Source organism: Castor canadensis, chromosome 15 (genome assembly GCF_047511655.1).
Source record: "Castor canadensis chromosome 15, mCasCan1.hap1v2, whole genome shotgun sequence".
NCBI classification, from domain to species: domain Eukaryota; kingdom Metazoa; phylum Chordata; class Mammalia; order Rodentia; family Castoridae; genus Castor; species Castor canadensis.
Genome location: NC_133400.1, coordinates 10056252 through 10068887, shown reverse-complemented (window position 1 = coordinate 10068887; position 12636 = coordinate 10056252). Strand labels below are relative to the sequence as shown.

General features: G+C 39.1%; 1 protein-coding gene across 2 annotated transcripts in view; it reads right to left on the bottom strand.

The window, feature by feature from the left end:
* Window positions 1–12636, bottom strand: part of Adamts18 (ADAM metallopeptidase with thrombospondin type 1 motif 18) — a 135431-nt gene that overhangs the window by 44823 nt on the left and 77972 nt on the right. For both annotated transcript variants that reach the window (XM_020162447.2, XM_074055616.1), the window contains exons 11-12: window positions 7085–7180; window positions 3918–4066 (exon numbers count right to left, since the gene is read on the bottom strand). In XM_020162447.2, the coding sequence (XP_020018036.2) occupies window positions 3918–4066; window positions 7085–7180 (245 nt within the window). The remainder of the gene's footprint in view (window positions 1–3917; window positions 4067–7084; window positions 7181–12636) is intronic.

Sequence of the window (12636 nt, the reverse complement as noted above, 5' to 3'; positions counted from 1 at the left end):
TCACAATGAGACAGACCTAGATGTGAGTATTTTCTGTCTTTCTCCAGCTTGACTTTAGGCAATTTTATTTAACCTTATCATCTGTAAGATGAGGACAGTTTTGACAACTAACTCAAATAGTGCTTATAAAGAATTTGGGGCTGTTCTAAGGCAGAATTGACATAAATGAATCATAATTTTTCAAGTTCTTCATACTTCTGTATTAAATACTCACCCTGTGCTGGGTAGCATGCTGTGTGTTTTTTATATATATACACTCATTTTTCATTATGGGATTAAGTCAAAGTGATCAAAAGTAATGACTAGCAAGAATTTTGGCTTTCTATCAAATCCTGCAACTCAGGTACAATTTTCTGCAGCTTGAAGCATGAGTATTAGGATAAATTAACAAAAATTTCCCATAACATCCCTCAGTGTAATGAGTTCTTTATGGTTAAAAACAAAAATAGAAACAGAAAACAAAAGTCAAAGCAAATGATTTTTGTCTTTCTGACTCCTATGAAATACAGCTGTATTTGTTTCTGCATAATTCATCCTGACTACAAATGGTTATAATGCTGATTGAGTATAGATGGGCGTTAGAATCATTTGGTATCACACATACATACATATATGTACACACACACACATATAGGTGTGTATATATATATATATATATATATATATATATATATATATACATATGGATACCTGTGCCCTCAACAGTCTCTCCATAAGAATATATGGTGTGTGATTTCAAAAGAAATCAGTAATTTTTTTAAAGTACCCTGGTAATTCTGATAATTAAACCTGGAAATTGCTGGTTAGAAATTGGGCCACAGATTCTGTTCAATTACTGCTCTGGAGCCACAGCTTTCATACAAACTCCCTTTGCCTAGTGGTATTTTAGTAAGTGGTAAATAACTCACTCTCTACTGGACACCTGCTTAGGAAAGTTCTAGAATGCTTTAGTGTATTTTCACTTTATTGAACAGAGTTTATAGGAATTTTGCTAGGCTCTCTTACGTTGTGATAATGTAATACAAGGGGAGCCAGGAGAAATGACAGAGAGTTCAGACTGTGGAGCTCAGCCTGCCTCGCCATGGCCAGTGTGGTACCCAGGCAGGTGCTGTTGCTCTGAACAGGACCCTCTGCCCACCTCAGTTGCTCATCTGTAAAGCAGCTGAATTAGACAAGGCTTTATCTCCAGGGTCAGTTCTAACCTGATTGGGAACAGGCATTTTGGGAGGCTCCCAAGGCATAAGAAGGCTCAGGAGAATTAAAAATGCCCACTACAGACCTGGGATAAAGGAACAGCCCTGTGTGCCTGGCACTGGCCATTCTGAGATCAGATGACTTTTCAACTGTTTTGAGGCTCAAAAATTTGATAAATCCACAAACCAGCTGGGAATAATTCATTTTTATGAAACAAAATAAGTTCTAGGCAAAACATCATTAAATGAAATAGAAACCTCACATTGCTTCTCAGATGTGACAATGAGAAGGGTTCGACTGACTGATGGGCGCAGAACCAAATGCTGACCACTGAAGGCAAGAAAGAAATCAGTAACTTGAAGTTGGGAGGGAGAAAACAACTTAACTGCCACAAAGCAAATTAAGAGCAGAGAGAGAACAATTAATTCGATTGTCTTGGGAAAGCCTATCATCTACTTGCTTTATTTGTGACTTCACGCATAGTTAAAGTAAACAGTATCTTGATTATCTTTAATCTTGTTGAACATGACAAAACTGTACAAGTGGAAATACTTTAGTGATTAATTCTTTTAATAGAGAGCTCTAAAATTTCAATATGATATTTCCATGAACAATGTCTCAATCCCTAGGTGGGAGAAGGGTTTTGATTTAATTCTCAAGGGCAACATTCACGTAGTTTACCAGCAGAGCTATTAAATTAGGTAATCTATTTCTTTCTTGGGCAAATATCAAGATTATAAAACACTGTGATGTATGAAAACCAGATCCATGAAATATGCTTCAAAAATGTAAAGCAATACAACGATATTAACAATTCTATCCAAGACACAGGCTACATTCAGAGTAACAGAGCGTGGTTTCAGTAATCTGGTATAAGTTATAAATTCATCACAATCCTGCCCCTGCAGTAAATCTCAATCAAACATGAATTTTCCCCTCTCTAGGACATTTGGCAATGGCTAGAGACATTTCTGGTTGTCACAGTTTGGGGGTGGGGTGGAGAGAGAGTAATTGATTCCCACTGGCACTGAGCTGGTGGATGCCAGGGATGCATTCACCTGTGGTGCACAGGACAAACCACCCAACCAGAATTTCCCAGCCTTTCAGTCAACGGTGCCAAAGCTGGAACACTCCTGATTAGTGTGAGTTTTCAAGTGGTGCTTAACAAATCATGATCAAAGTATCTCCATACCGTCCCTTATATTTGGGGAAAAAATTTTGCCTTTTTATCCATCTCAGACTGCTGACTTGGATGAAGTGCCATTTGTCTGTTTTAAAGTTTCTTGTTGCTCTAGTTTCATGATTTATTTTATTTCTCCAGTTAGCAGACATTTATGCGATGCTTATAACATGCCAGAACCTTTTGTGAAGCACTTTACAGTGTGAACTCAGCTGGTGTGGATGCTATCATTCCCATCTTCTTAAATGAGGATTCTGTGAATGGGGAGAGCTAAAGAGCAGTGGCTACACAGCTGGCAGTGGCAGAACCAGGACACAGAAGCAGCTGTTGGACTTTAGAGTCTATGTCCTTACTCTCTGTGCTATGTCACCAATCAAACTGGGTTATGAAATTAATGCCCCTATTTTCCAAGGGACCATCCCATTTTTCTCCAGCACATTCTCCAGTGTTCAGCACACCATCAGCCCCTCCTCCTTCCTCTGTAGGGTTTCCCTCTGGGACCCCATTCTCCTGGTGAGCATGGGATGAGGAAATCCACATATGCCCCAACCTCTTTCGTTGAGTGTCCATTAGATACTCCTTCACCTTTCAAATATTTTTTGGTTTTATTTTATTTTTTTAAAGACAGGGTCTCGCTATGTAATCCAGATTGGCCTCAAACTCACAATCCTCCTTCCTCAGCTTCCCAAGTTGGGATTATAGGAAAGTTCCACCACACCTGACTTTCAGGCATTTTATAGACACAATTTATAATCCCCTCCAAACCTTCTGTGGTGAGTATTAAATCTCCATTTCATATATAAACCCAAGCTCAGAGTTCAAGTGACTTTCCCAAAGCCACACAGTTAAGAAGGGACAGATACAGACTCTGGAGTCCATCTCCAAAGCCTAAGCTCTTTCTCCCAGGCCAAAAGAGTAACATCTCACACACAAGTAACCTACATGCTCCTACACTGTCACAGAACACAGACTCCAAGATGGCTTGACCGGAGGAGGGTGCTGGCAGGCGACCACAGGTCAGTTTCAACCTGCAGACGATCTGATTAGTCCTTACAGTGGTCTTTGGTTTTGCTTTTGAAGAAAATAAAATTTACTGTCAAATTTCCAAATTTGGGAAATTTTTCATGTAATCTTTTTTGTATTTCTGGCTTCTCTTGAAAAGTTGGGCAGATCTGTCAATAGGCATTGATATATATTCAATAACACACTTTCTCCTAGATCACCTGTTAGAGACACACACGAATTGGGCCGCCAAGCTGCTGGGTTCTCCAATAGCTCAGGCATTTGGCTGTATGCATACAGAGCTCTAGTGTAGACTAAGATGATGAGTGGAGCCCTTGATCATCATATTCACCTCCAGAGGAACCCCTCGGCTGGGTTTTGGTTCCACCCACCAAGCTCTCTCCCTCCACAGTACACACAGCAAACAGTAAAACTCTGGTTGATTGCTATTAACTGCAGGGAAGAAAACCACACTTGAAACAGCATGTTACAGGCTAAAGGTCAATGCTTTCCAAAAGCTGTGTTTCTCTGGGAGCCTTACTTGGGATTATTGCAGTGTCTCTCCTGATACTTGACGCCTCCACCACAAGTCCGGGAACATTCTGACCACTTTGACCAGGCAGACCACTGGCCATGTATAGGCCGGGGTCCAAGCTCCCCAAATTTTACACACTGGCCTTGTCGACACCACTGTGAAAAGAACATGAGACATGGTACCCATCAGAGATCACCTGAGAAAACACAGGGAGAGCAAACACCTGCACAGTAACGGGACAAAAGTGTGCAAAAGGCGATGTGTGACACCTTGGTAGATCCCTGTCTTTGCTGAGCTCCATGGACACTCGGTCTCTCTGCATCTGCCACCCATTTTAAAGGCAGCCATCGAGAGAGAAGTGGCATTTCCCATCAACAGGATGAAAATAACACGATTTTGGAGCTGTCGAGGTGGGTAAAATGCTTGTCTAAGATTTCCACCTAACAGCTAGGGGAGTCAGACAAGGAGCCTCCCCTTGCATTAGAAATGATGCTACCTCAGGAACAACTCTGATCATTCTCTTAAGGAAAAGTCATTTGAGGATATTGATAAAGAACTGATCATGGTGAATGATTATGTCATCATAAAAACAGGTATAACTGTGATACATTGTTTTTGCTTATTCAAATCATTACTACAGTGCATTTCTTATGAAATGACCTCCTGCCTAAATAAATGATGGTCTTCACATTACATCTTTTGCCTGTATAAAAGGTCCCATCTTCTGACCCTCTGATGCTTTTGGACTCTTTCAGCCACTTTGATGATTTAGCTCTAGGCCTTTCATCTATTTGCTCACGATCTGCAGAAGGTAGGGGAAAGTTGTTGTCTGTGCTAACTTTCTGTGTGAGTTTTCTTTTGTAGCAAATACCAGACTTTGCTGGTTATCTCCCTCCTTAGTCTCTGGTAGCTCCCCACCCCCTGTGGTGTTTTTATTATGAACAAATTTTGCATGGCTTAGCAGAACTGCACACTTTTCTAAAAGCCTCTGCAATTAGATCCAAAGTGTTGGGTTTGGATCATGTCAGATTTTGCTGAGAAGTAGGGGTTCGGTTACAAAATTATGGGGAGGTTGTTTGACTTTTAAATCTTCACTTTTCCCCTGTGATACATTTGGCTTCGTGGCTGTTTGTTGTGTGGTTTGGTTGCTAGTGCACTTTGTCTAGGTTAAGATATTACTTCCTCTCTTCAAATTCTTGCCATGTGCTGATTAATTCTTCTGTTTTTAATTTTCCTCTTCCCTGGATTAATTGCCAGTTTGGAGTTTGCATGAAATCATGTAACAGTGTTAAGAAATTTTGAGAGAAAAGCAATCAGTCATTTGAGAACTTTTGTCTACCACAAGCACACATCTTCCTTACCAGGAAGTATAGAGGCTAAGACAAAACAAAAACAACAGCCAAAAACAGCCAGCGACAACTATAGTTGAGCAAGTTGCTTCTACTCCCCAAGAACAGTGGGGAGAACTTCCCATGCAGAATCTCATATAATCATAACAAAATTTTTTGTGTTAAAAACACTTCATAGATGAGAGAAATTTAGCAAAGAAAAACTAACTTATTCAGAATCACATAGCCACTCAAATAGCTAAGTAAGTAGCAAGACTGAATTTAACTCAGTAGCTGAAGCACCTAACCAGGACTCAATTCTCTTCTTACCTTGAGGCAAATCCCTGACAAATGGATCTCAATTTGAATCTAATTTCTTTCTTGGGAATTTTTTTTAGATCTGTTCCAATCATTCAATTAATTGGACTTGCTATTATTGTGGTATTCATCTAGTATTGGGTTAGGCTACTGACAGATTGCCTCCCTCTGGCTTTTCAATCAGAATAGAAAGTAGAAACACAGCAATTTATACAAACACATGCATATATAAACTTCTGCATATGAAATGAAAATATTTCATTCTATCCATACACACTTACTTCTAACAATACTTCCAGTACTCAATATGGAATAGCCACAACTTACTTCAATGCTTTTTAATAGAGACTATGCTTAAATCTTTCTTTCCTTGCATACATATCTTCAGATAAAAGTACCTGGAATTCACATGTTAATTCTTGTGTGACTATTTTTGGCATCTCCCTAAAAAAAGTCTCTTTTTCTCTTATCCCACTGAAGAACTTCAACTCAAACTCTTAATGCTTACCTTGGTGCACCCCCTCATTGTGGTTACTTCTAAGTGTAACCCTAATCCTGAGCAAGATTCAGTTCTCATTCATCTGGACCTTGATAGCAATTATCGCTTAAGGAAGATGTGTCCTTATAGAGATAGTTGTTGGCTTCTGCATAGCTTTCCCCACTCACCTATGGTTTCTTGACGAGATAGGACTGACTTTTGAGTTTATTCATCTATCTCCTGTCTCTGGTGTCTAGATCTCAAACGATGACTGAGGGATTGACAAATGGCCAATTCTTTTACACAGACTGTGCCACCTTGAGAGAGCTGATACCAGATCAGCAAACCTGTCATCTCTCATCATTTATGGGAATTTAATCTCAGTCTTTCCAATGAACTCTCCAAGTCTGGATCATTTAATGGTGCCCCAAGTTCACTTTTCCCTCCAGACCCTCCTGGGAGAGGAGAAGAAAAATAGAATATACAAGAGTATTTCACTCGAGCTATAGCTCTCCCATAATCTCTCACAATGGAGATGGTTGTTAGGGTCAAAGATGCTCGTGAACAAAAAGACCTAATGGTCTGAGAGGATGGAGATGCCCCTCATCCTTCAACAGGAGCATCACTGTCAGTGAGGGGCACCTACGTGGCATGTCAGAAGCTCAGTGACAGCTCCGGTTAGGTGAGGTGAGCAGCAGAGGTCTTGGTCTGGAGACTGCTACTCATGGGTACATTTGCTCCCTGAAGCCTTTAATAGGACATCAAGTTTAAAAGAAAAGTAGAATGCAATGAAACTGATTAACTCATTGAATCACAGATATTTTGACTCAAGGTTTCACCTAAAACACAACAAAAAACAAAAGCAACAACAACAAAAATTTCTTAAACAATTGACCTGCAATCACGGTCCAATAGTGCTGGCTACTTTAAAGCAAAGCAGAAGAGACACAGAGTCAAGGTATTCCATTCTAAGTCACAACACAAATAGCTTGGATTGTATGCTTCTCATCCCATTCCCAGAGCTAAAAACTTCCAACTGTGCAGTTTACCATGCTCAAGCCACAAACGGTCCCTTCTGCTGCAGGCATAAATTTGGTCTCACACCTGTGACCCACTCGGTGGCACCAAAGTGATTTGCAAATGTCCTGAAAGGGAAGAAGAGGTGTGTAAGGGTGGTAATAAGGAAAACATGAACCTATTCAAAGTTTTATATACAATATTACATCCTGGGATGTGTGGAATCAGAAAGTAGAGCCAAGTGACTTTGGTAGAAGCAAGATAATACGCTGGAAGTCTCTATAGAACCTACACGCTTATGTGTGTTCAGTAATGACTGGGAGGTGTCAACAGAGGACACTTGGCTTGGCGTAATAGATCTTGTTTGTAATGATAATTATAATAACCTATGTAGCAGAATAAACCAAGACTGAAATAAAGTAAGTCTGATTCAAATCCTCATCGTGGACACGATTTCCTTGAAGCTGCAGTTTCCTCTGCATTTTTTCTTAGTTTTCACCGTGAAAAGTGATAAAATTAGCACTTGACTCCACAGAGTTGTTCTCAAGGGTAAATGTTGTAATGCATGCAAAGTGATTAGCGCGCCTGATACACATAGTTCTCCAAAATATCAGATGTCATCATCACCATCCTTACTTTCTTCATCTTTATTGCAATTAATCATCTAGACAATTCTTTACCGTTAGACAATTTAATTCTGACACTAGACCTATGAAATAATTTTAAGTACCATGAGGCAGCCTCCCAACAAATTGAGTCAGGGGTCATCATCTCTATGTGTTTCCATAACAAGTCACTCTGGGGCAGAGGAATCCATTTAATGCAGAAATATGAGCCATCTAGGTCAAACTTGGAGAAATGAGAAATACCCATTGAAACAGTTCAAGCCACACTTGGAAAGGCTTTCTTGCAGCCAGGGGACAGCCATAGCCACACCCATAGCAGTCACCATAATGACCATATGGCAGACCAAAGAGAAAGAGGCCTTAAAAAGAAAAGGAAGCCTAGATTCTACAGTAAATGCCAACCCACAGGGCTAAGATGGGGCAGTTGGAGAGGACCAGGAAAACAAAGCGAAACAAAAAAACAAGGGATTCCAGAGTGAAATAAGGCAGGCCTTATGAACATGTTATTTCTTCTGTGGTGAAGTGCAGAAGTCAAACGTAATTATAGCCAACTACATGCTTTGGCGACCATGAAAGCCCTCTGAGGAGGCTCTCTTTCAAAGTAAACAGAGAGAGGAGTTTGCACTTTTTTGCTTGTACCTCCCTCTTTTTTTTCCCAGCATATTCAACTAACTTTTTCTTATCTATAATTACCTGGACTTAAGTCATAATTTAAGAGAAAAAGAAATAACCACAAAGACCCCAAAGTCTCATGTTGCCTGGATTTGATTTTCCTCTGAAGAAGAAGAATCTCGAAGCTATCAGTACTTGGTCCTGTCAATTGCTGACCATGTTCTCTGACTGTATTCATTGTGCCCTTTCAAGTAAAACCTGACAAGTAAAAATGTTAATGGCTTCTGAAAATCAGCTTTTATAAAGCATCAAGAACTGGACACATCCAAAACAAAATCGTCATCAGTCCCCCCAAAGCCTGCCCCATGTTCAGCCTTCCCTATCTCATTTCATGACCTGTCTGTCCTTCTGGCTGATCAGGCTCCAAATCCCACAGCCATCTTTGATTCCTGTCTTCCTCTAACATCTCATCAGGAAATCTGCCATTAGATCATGAAATCATACTGACTTTACCTTCAAAATAGTTTAAAATCAGAACAATTAACACCACTTCCATTGCTATTACCCTGTTCACCTCACCTCACTACTCTCCCTTCCCAAATCCCTACCCAGTTCATTCTCAACACAGTGCTATCCAGTATGGTAGGTAGCCCATAGCTACATGTGACCTATTAAATTGGAATTTAGTTTACTTAAAATTAAGTGAAAATTTCACTTTCTCAGCCACCCCAGTCATATTTCATGGTCTTAAGGGTCAGATTTTGAGAGTGGCTTATTGGATGACAGAGAATATTCCTGTCATTGTAGACAGCACCAGTGGACAGCACTGAGCTACAGAGATCCTTCCACATCCCGTCAGCCAGCTCATGTGTCTTCTTTGAGAAAGATTATATAATGCCTTTCTATCTCACTTGGAGAAAACCCAAAGTCCTTATTATCTCCCTTCTAAGCTATGTGTCATTGGAGCCCCCTTTTCTCTCTGATTTGGTCTTCTACTACTTCACCCTGATCACTGTGTTCAACCCATGCTAGCTCCACACTGCTAGGAAAACACACCCACCTGTTCTATTTCCCCAGTTATCTGAATACCTAACACTTTCTTATCTCCATCAAGTCTTGCCTAAATTCTACCTCTTATGACTACACTATTAAAATGTAACCTGCCACCACCTACTAAGCCACCTTACTTCTTTTATCTTACTTCAAACTTACTTAACTCTTGTGACTCATTTATTAGCTCATTTCTTTCTTTATAATGTTTACAATACATTGCCTTTCTCCTCATAATGATGGCAGTAGTATGAGGGAAGGGAACTTTGCTTTGTCTCTGATTCACCCCAAAAACCTAGAACAGTGCTTGGTATAAAGCGGGCTTCAATAAATAGTTTTCAGTAAGTCAATATATGAATGATAATTATTGAATTTATAATTAAAAATTCTCACTGGTAATAAGGACTGTATAATCCTTAAGAAGTGTCTTTAATTTTATATATATATATATATATATATCATAAATATACCCAACAAATAAAACATGTCACAAAAAATTGGGTCCTGTTGCTAAGAGTTTTCCCTAAATGTTTTTTACTGCCTCCTCAGGATGACCCTATGAGGCAGATACAATTGTTCTGTTCAATGCATTCATAGGAAAATTGTTAAGAGAAATCAAATTAATTCCTTAATTGCCTTTAGCAGGTAAGTCTCTGGTTAGTTTGGGTTTTAAACCATTTATGTTTAACCTTACTGCCCAACCTTCCACACTAAGTAATAATTGAAAAGTAACAATCAACAAGGATTGTTCCTGGTATCATTTTTTTAAAATCAAGTTTACTGAGGTATAATTTACTACGATAATGTGCACGCATTTTAAGCATATGGTTCTAAGAGTTTGTATAAAATATATACACCACTGAACACAACACCATAATCAAGACAGAATATGCACATTGTCCCAGAAATTCCCTTCTCAGAGCAACCACTGGTCTGATGTCTGTCACCAGAGATTAGTGATGTTTTTTCTTAAATTTCATACAAATAGAATCATACCGAGTGAACTTTTTATGGTGTTTTGCACAACATGCATTTTAGTCATCTATGTTTTGTGCATATCAATAGCTTGTTCTTCTTTTATTGATATATGGTTTCTTTGTACAAATACCAAAATGTGTTTATCTATTCACCTTCTAAAAGATATTGCAGTTGCTTCCTGCCTTTGGCTCTTACGAATCAAGCAATGACTAACAACATGCCTGAACAAGTCTTTTTTTGTGAGCATATTTTAAAAAATTTTCTTTCAGGTAAGATCAAGGGTAAAGCTTAGGCAGAGTATGGTGGTATATGCTTTGTATCCCAGCTATTTGGGAGGGGGAGATGGGAGGATCATGATGTGAGATTGGCTGGGCCAAAGTGTGAGATCCTACCTGAAAAACAAATAAAAATCGAAAGGACTGGGGACACGGCTCACATGGCAGAGTGCTTGCCCAGCAAGCATGAGGCTGATTTCAATCACCAGTACATCAAAAAGGAAAAAGAAAAAAAAAAATTCCGTTAAGCCAATATTTTTTCAAAATAATTGTAACATTTTACAGACTCATCAGCAGTAAATAAGATTTCCAGTTGCTTCATAGCCTTTTTTGACAATTGTTGTTGCCACTGGACATGCAGCAGGATCTCCTTGTGACTGAGTCTGTGTATTTTTGACAACTGATATTAAGCACTATTTCGTGTATTCACTGACTATCTGTTGATGGTTTATAATGTGTCATTTTAGTATTTGACCCCCTTCCCTTTTTTTATCTTATAAGGGGGATGGCACTGGTACCATTTTATATTTTCCAGGTAGATAACATAAAGAGGTTGTATTACATAGCCAAGAGTGTATTCTACCAAGACTCTATATTAGCTCTGCAATTTACTAGTTGTATAAACATGAGCAAAACACTTATCTCAGAAAATGTGGAAAACAATACATATTCCATAGGTATCAACATATTAATATGTATAATGTGCATGAAGCATTGTTTGGTTGGTACGAAAGGACTGAGTAGATGTAGCTATCTTTATATAAAGGAATGGCTAACTTACCTTCATTTTCTACAAATTCACGGAAAACTTATTAGCAAGATTTCACTACAATTTTGACTCTAAAATCTGGGCTTACTGTTTTCTCGTTTTTGGGCACTTTCTGCCTGATCTTGAAGAGATCATTTAATTTCAATTTCCTTACCGTTGGCTTTAAGTAGAATAGTAAATATACCCTTGTCTGTTCTACAGGTACATGAACAAGACATTGAAGTCAGAGAACTGGAAATCAAGATGACAACATTGTTGCAAATAAAGATGACTTGGTGAATGGCAAAGATCTGTGGCCAAATAGGTCTCCTAACACTGTCTCCTCTGTGTTGAATTAACTGCCCCTTCTGCTTGCAGGCAGAAGGGACAAGCACAAATCTCCATTAGAGATATTCTACCTAGAGGATTTTAGAAGAGAAGTGTGTGCCCCATAGCCAAGGAGCACACATACACGCAAAGAAAAGACCCAGAAAGCTGAGATCCTGAGGTATATATGCTCAGATCCCCTTTTAATCAGATAAGTCACTCCTACTTCCTTGAGAAAGGATGAGAGAAGAGACAGAGCAAAATCTTCCACTTTATCAAAATGGGCATGCCCCCCAAAAAGTAAGCCACAACCACCACTGCAAATCCAATAACAAATGAGTATCTGCTAGTATGTCAGACAAATGTAGGCATTATGCCAACTGGGGCAAGAGATGTGCACAGACAGTTATAAAGTAATACGACAAGCTCCTGATGGTGACAGACAGGTTGAGATGGAACCTCAGGAAAAGAATGTTCACATCATCTTGGAGGAAAAAAGGAGAGAACTCTTGAGCTGAACCTTTAACAACAATACAAAATGATTAGGTGTTTGTCACACAGGTGGCCATTCAGGATTCTAGGATGGGAAATAGGTAGAGCAAGGTTTTGTATACATGAGTAATGAAATATTTGAAATCCATACAAAGGTATCAACATTGTGTGGACACAACTATGAAAGTCAATAGAACTTGAAGGATGATACAATAAAATTGGTATATTATAAGGGAGGTGTGATTAGATACTAGGAAGTTTCTATTTCTTGCCATTCTTTAATTCCAATGTCAAATTCTTGGAAGAAGAAATAGATACACATCCTATTATTCTTCAAAGGAAATGCTCTTTTTGCTGACGGGCCCCAAACCATCCATTATAATTAAAATGCTTCCACTATAGCTTCTCAATGGCTTCAAACCATTTCACTGGGTGTGTAAAAATAACTGAGCCTTTGTTATGTGATAGTATTTGCA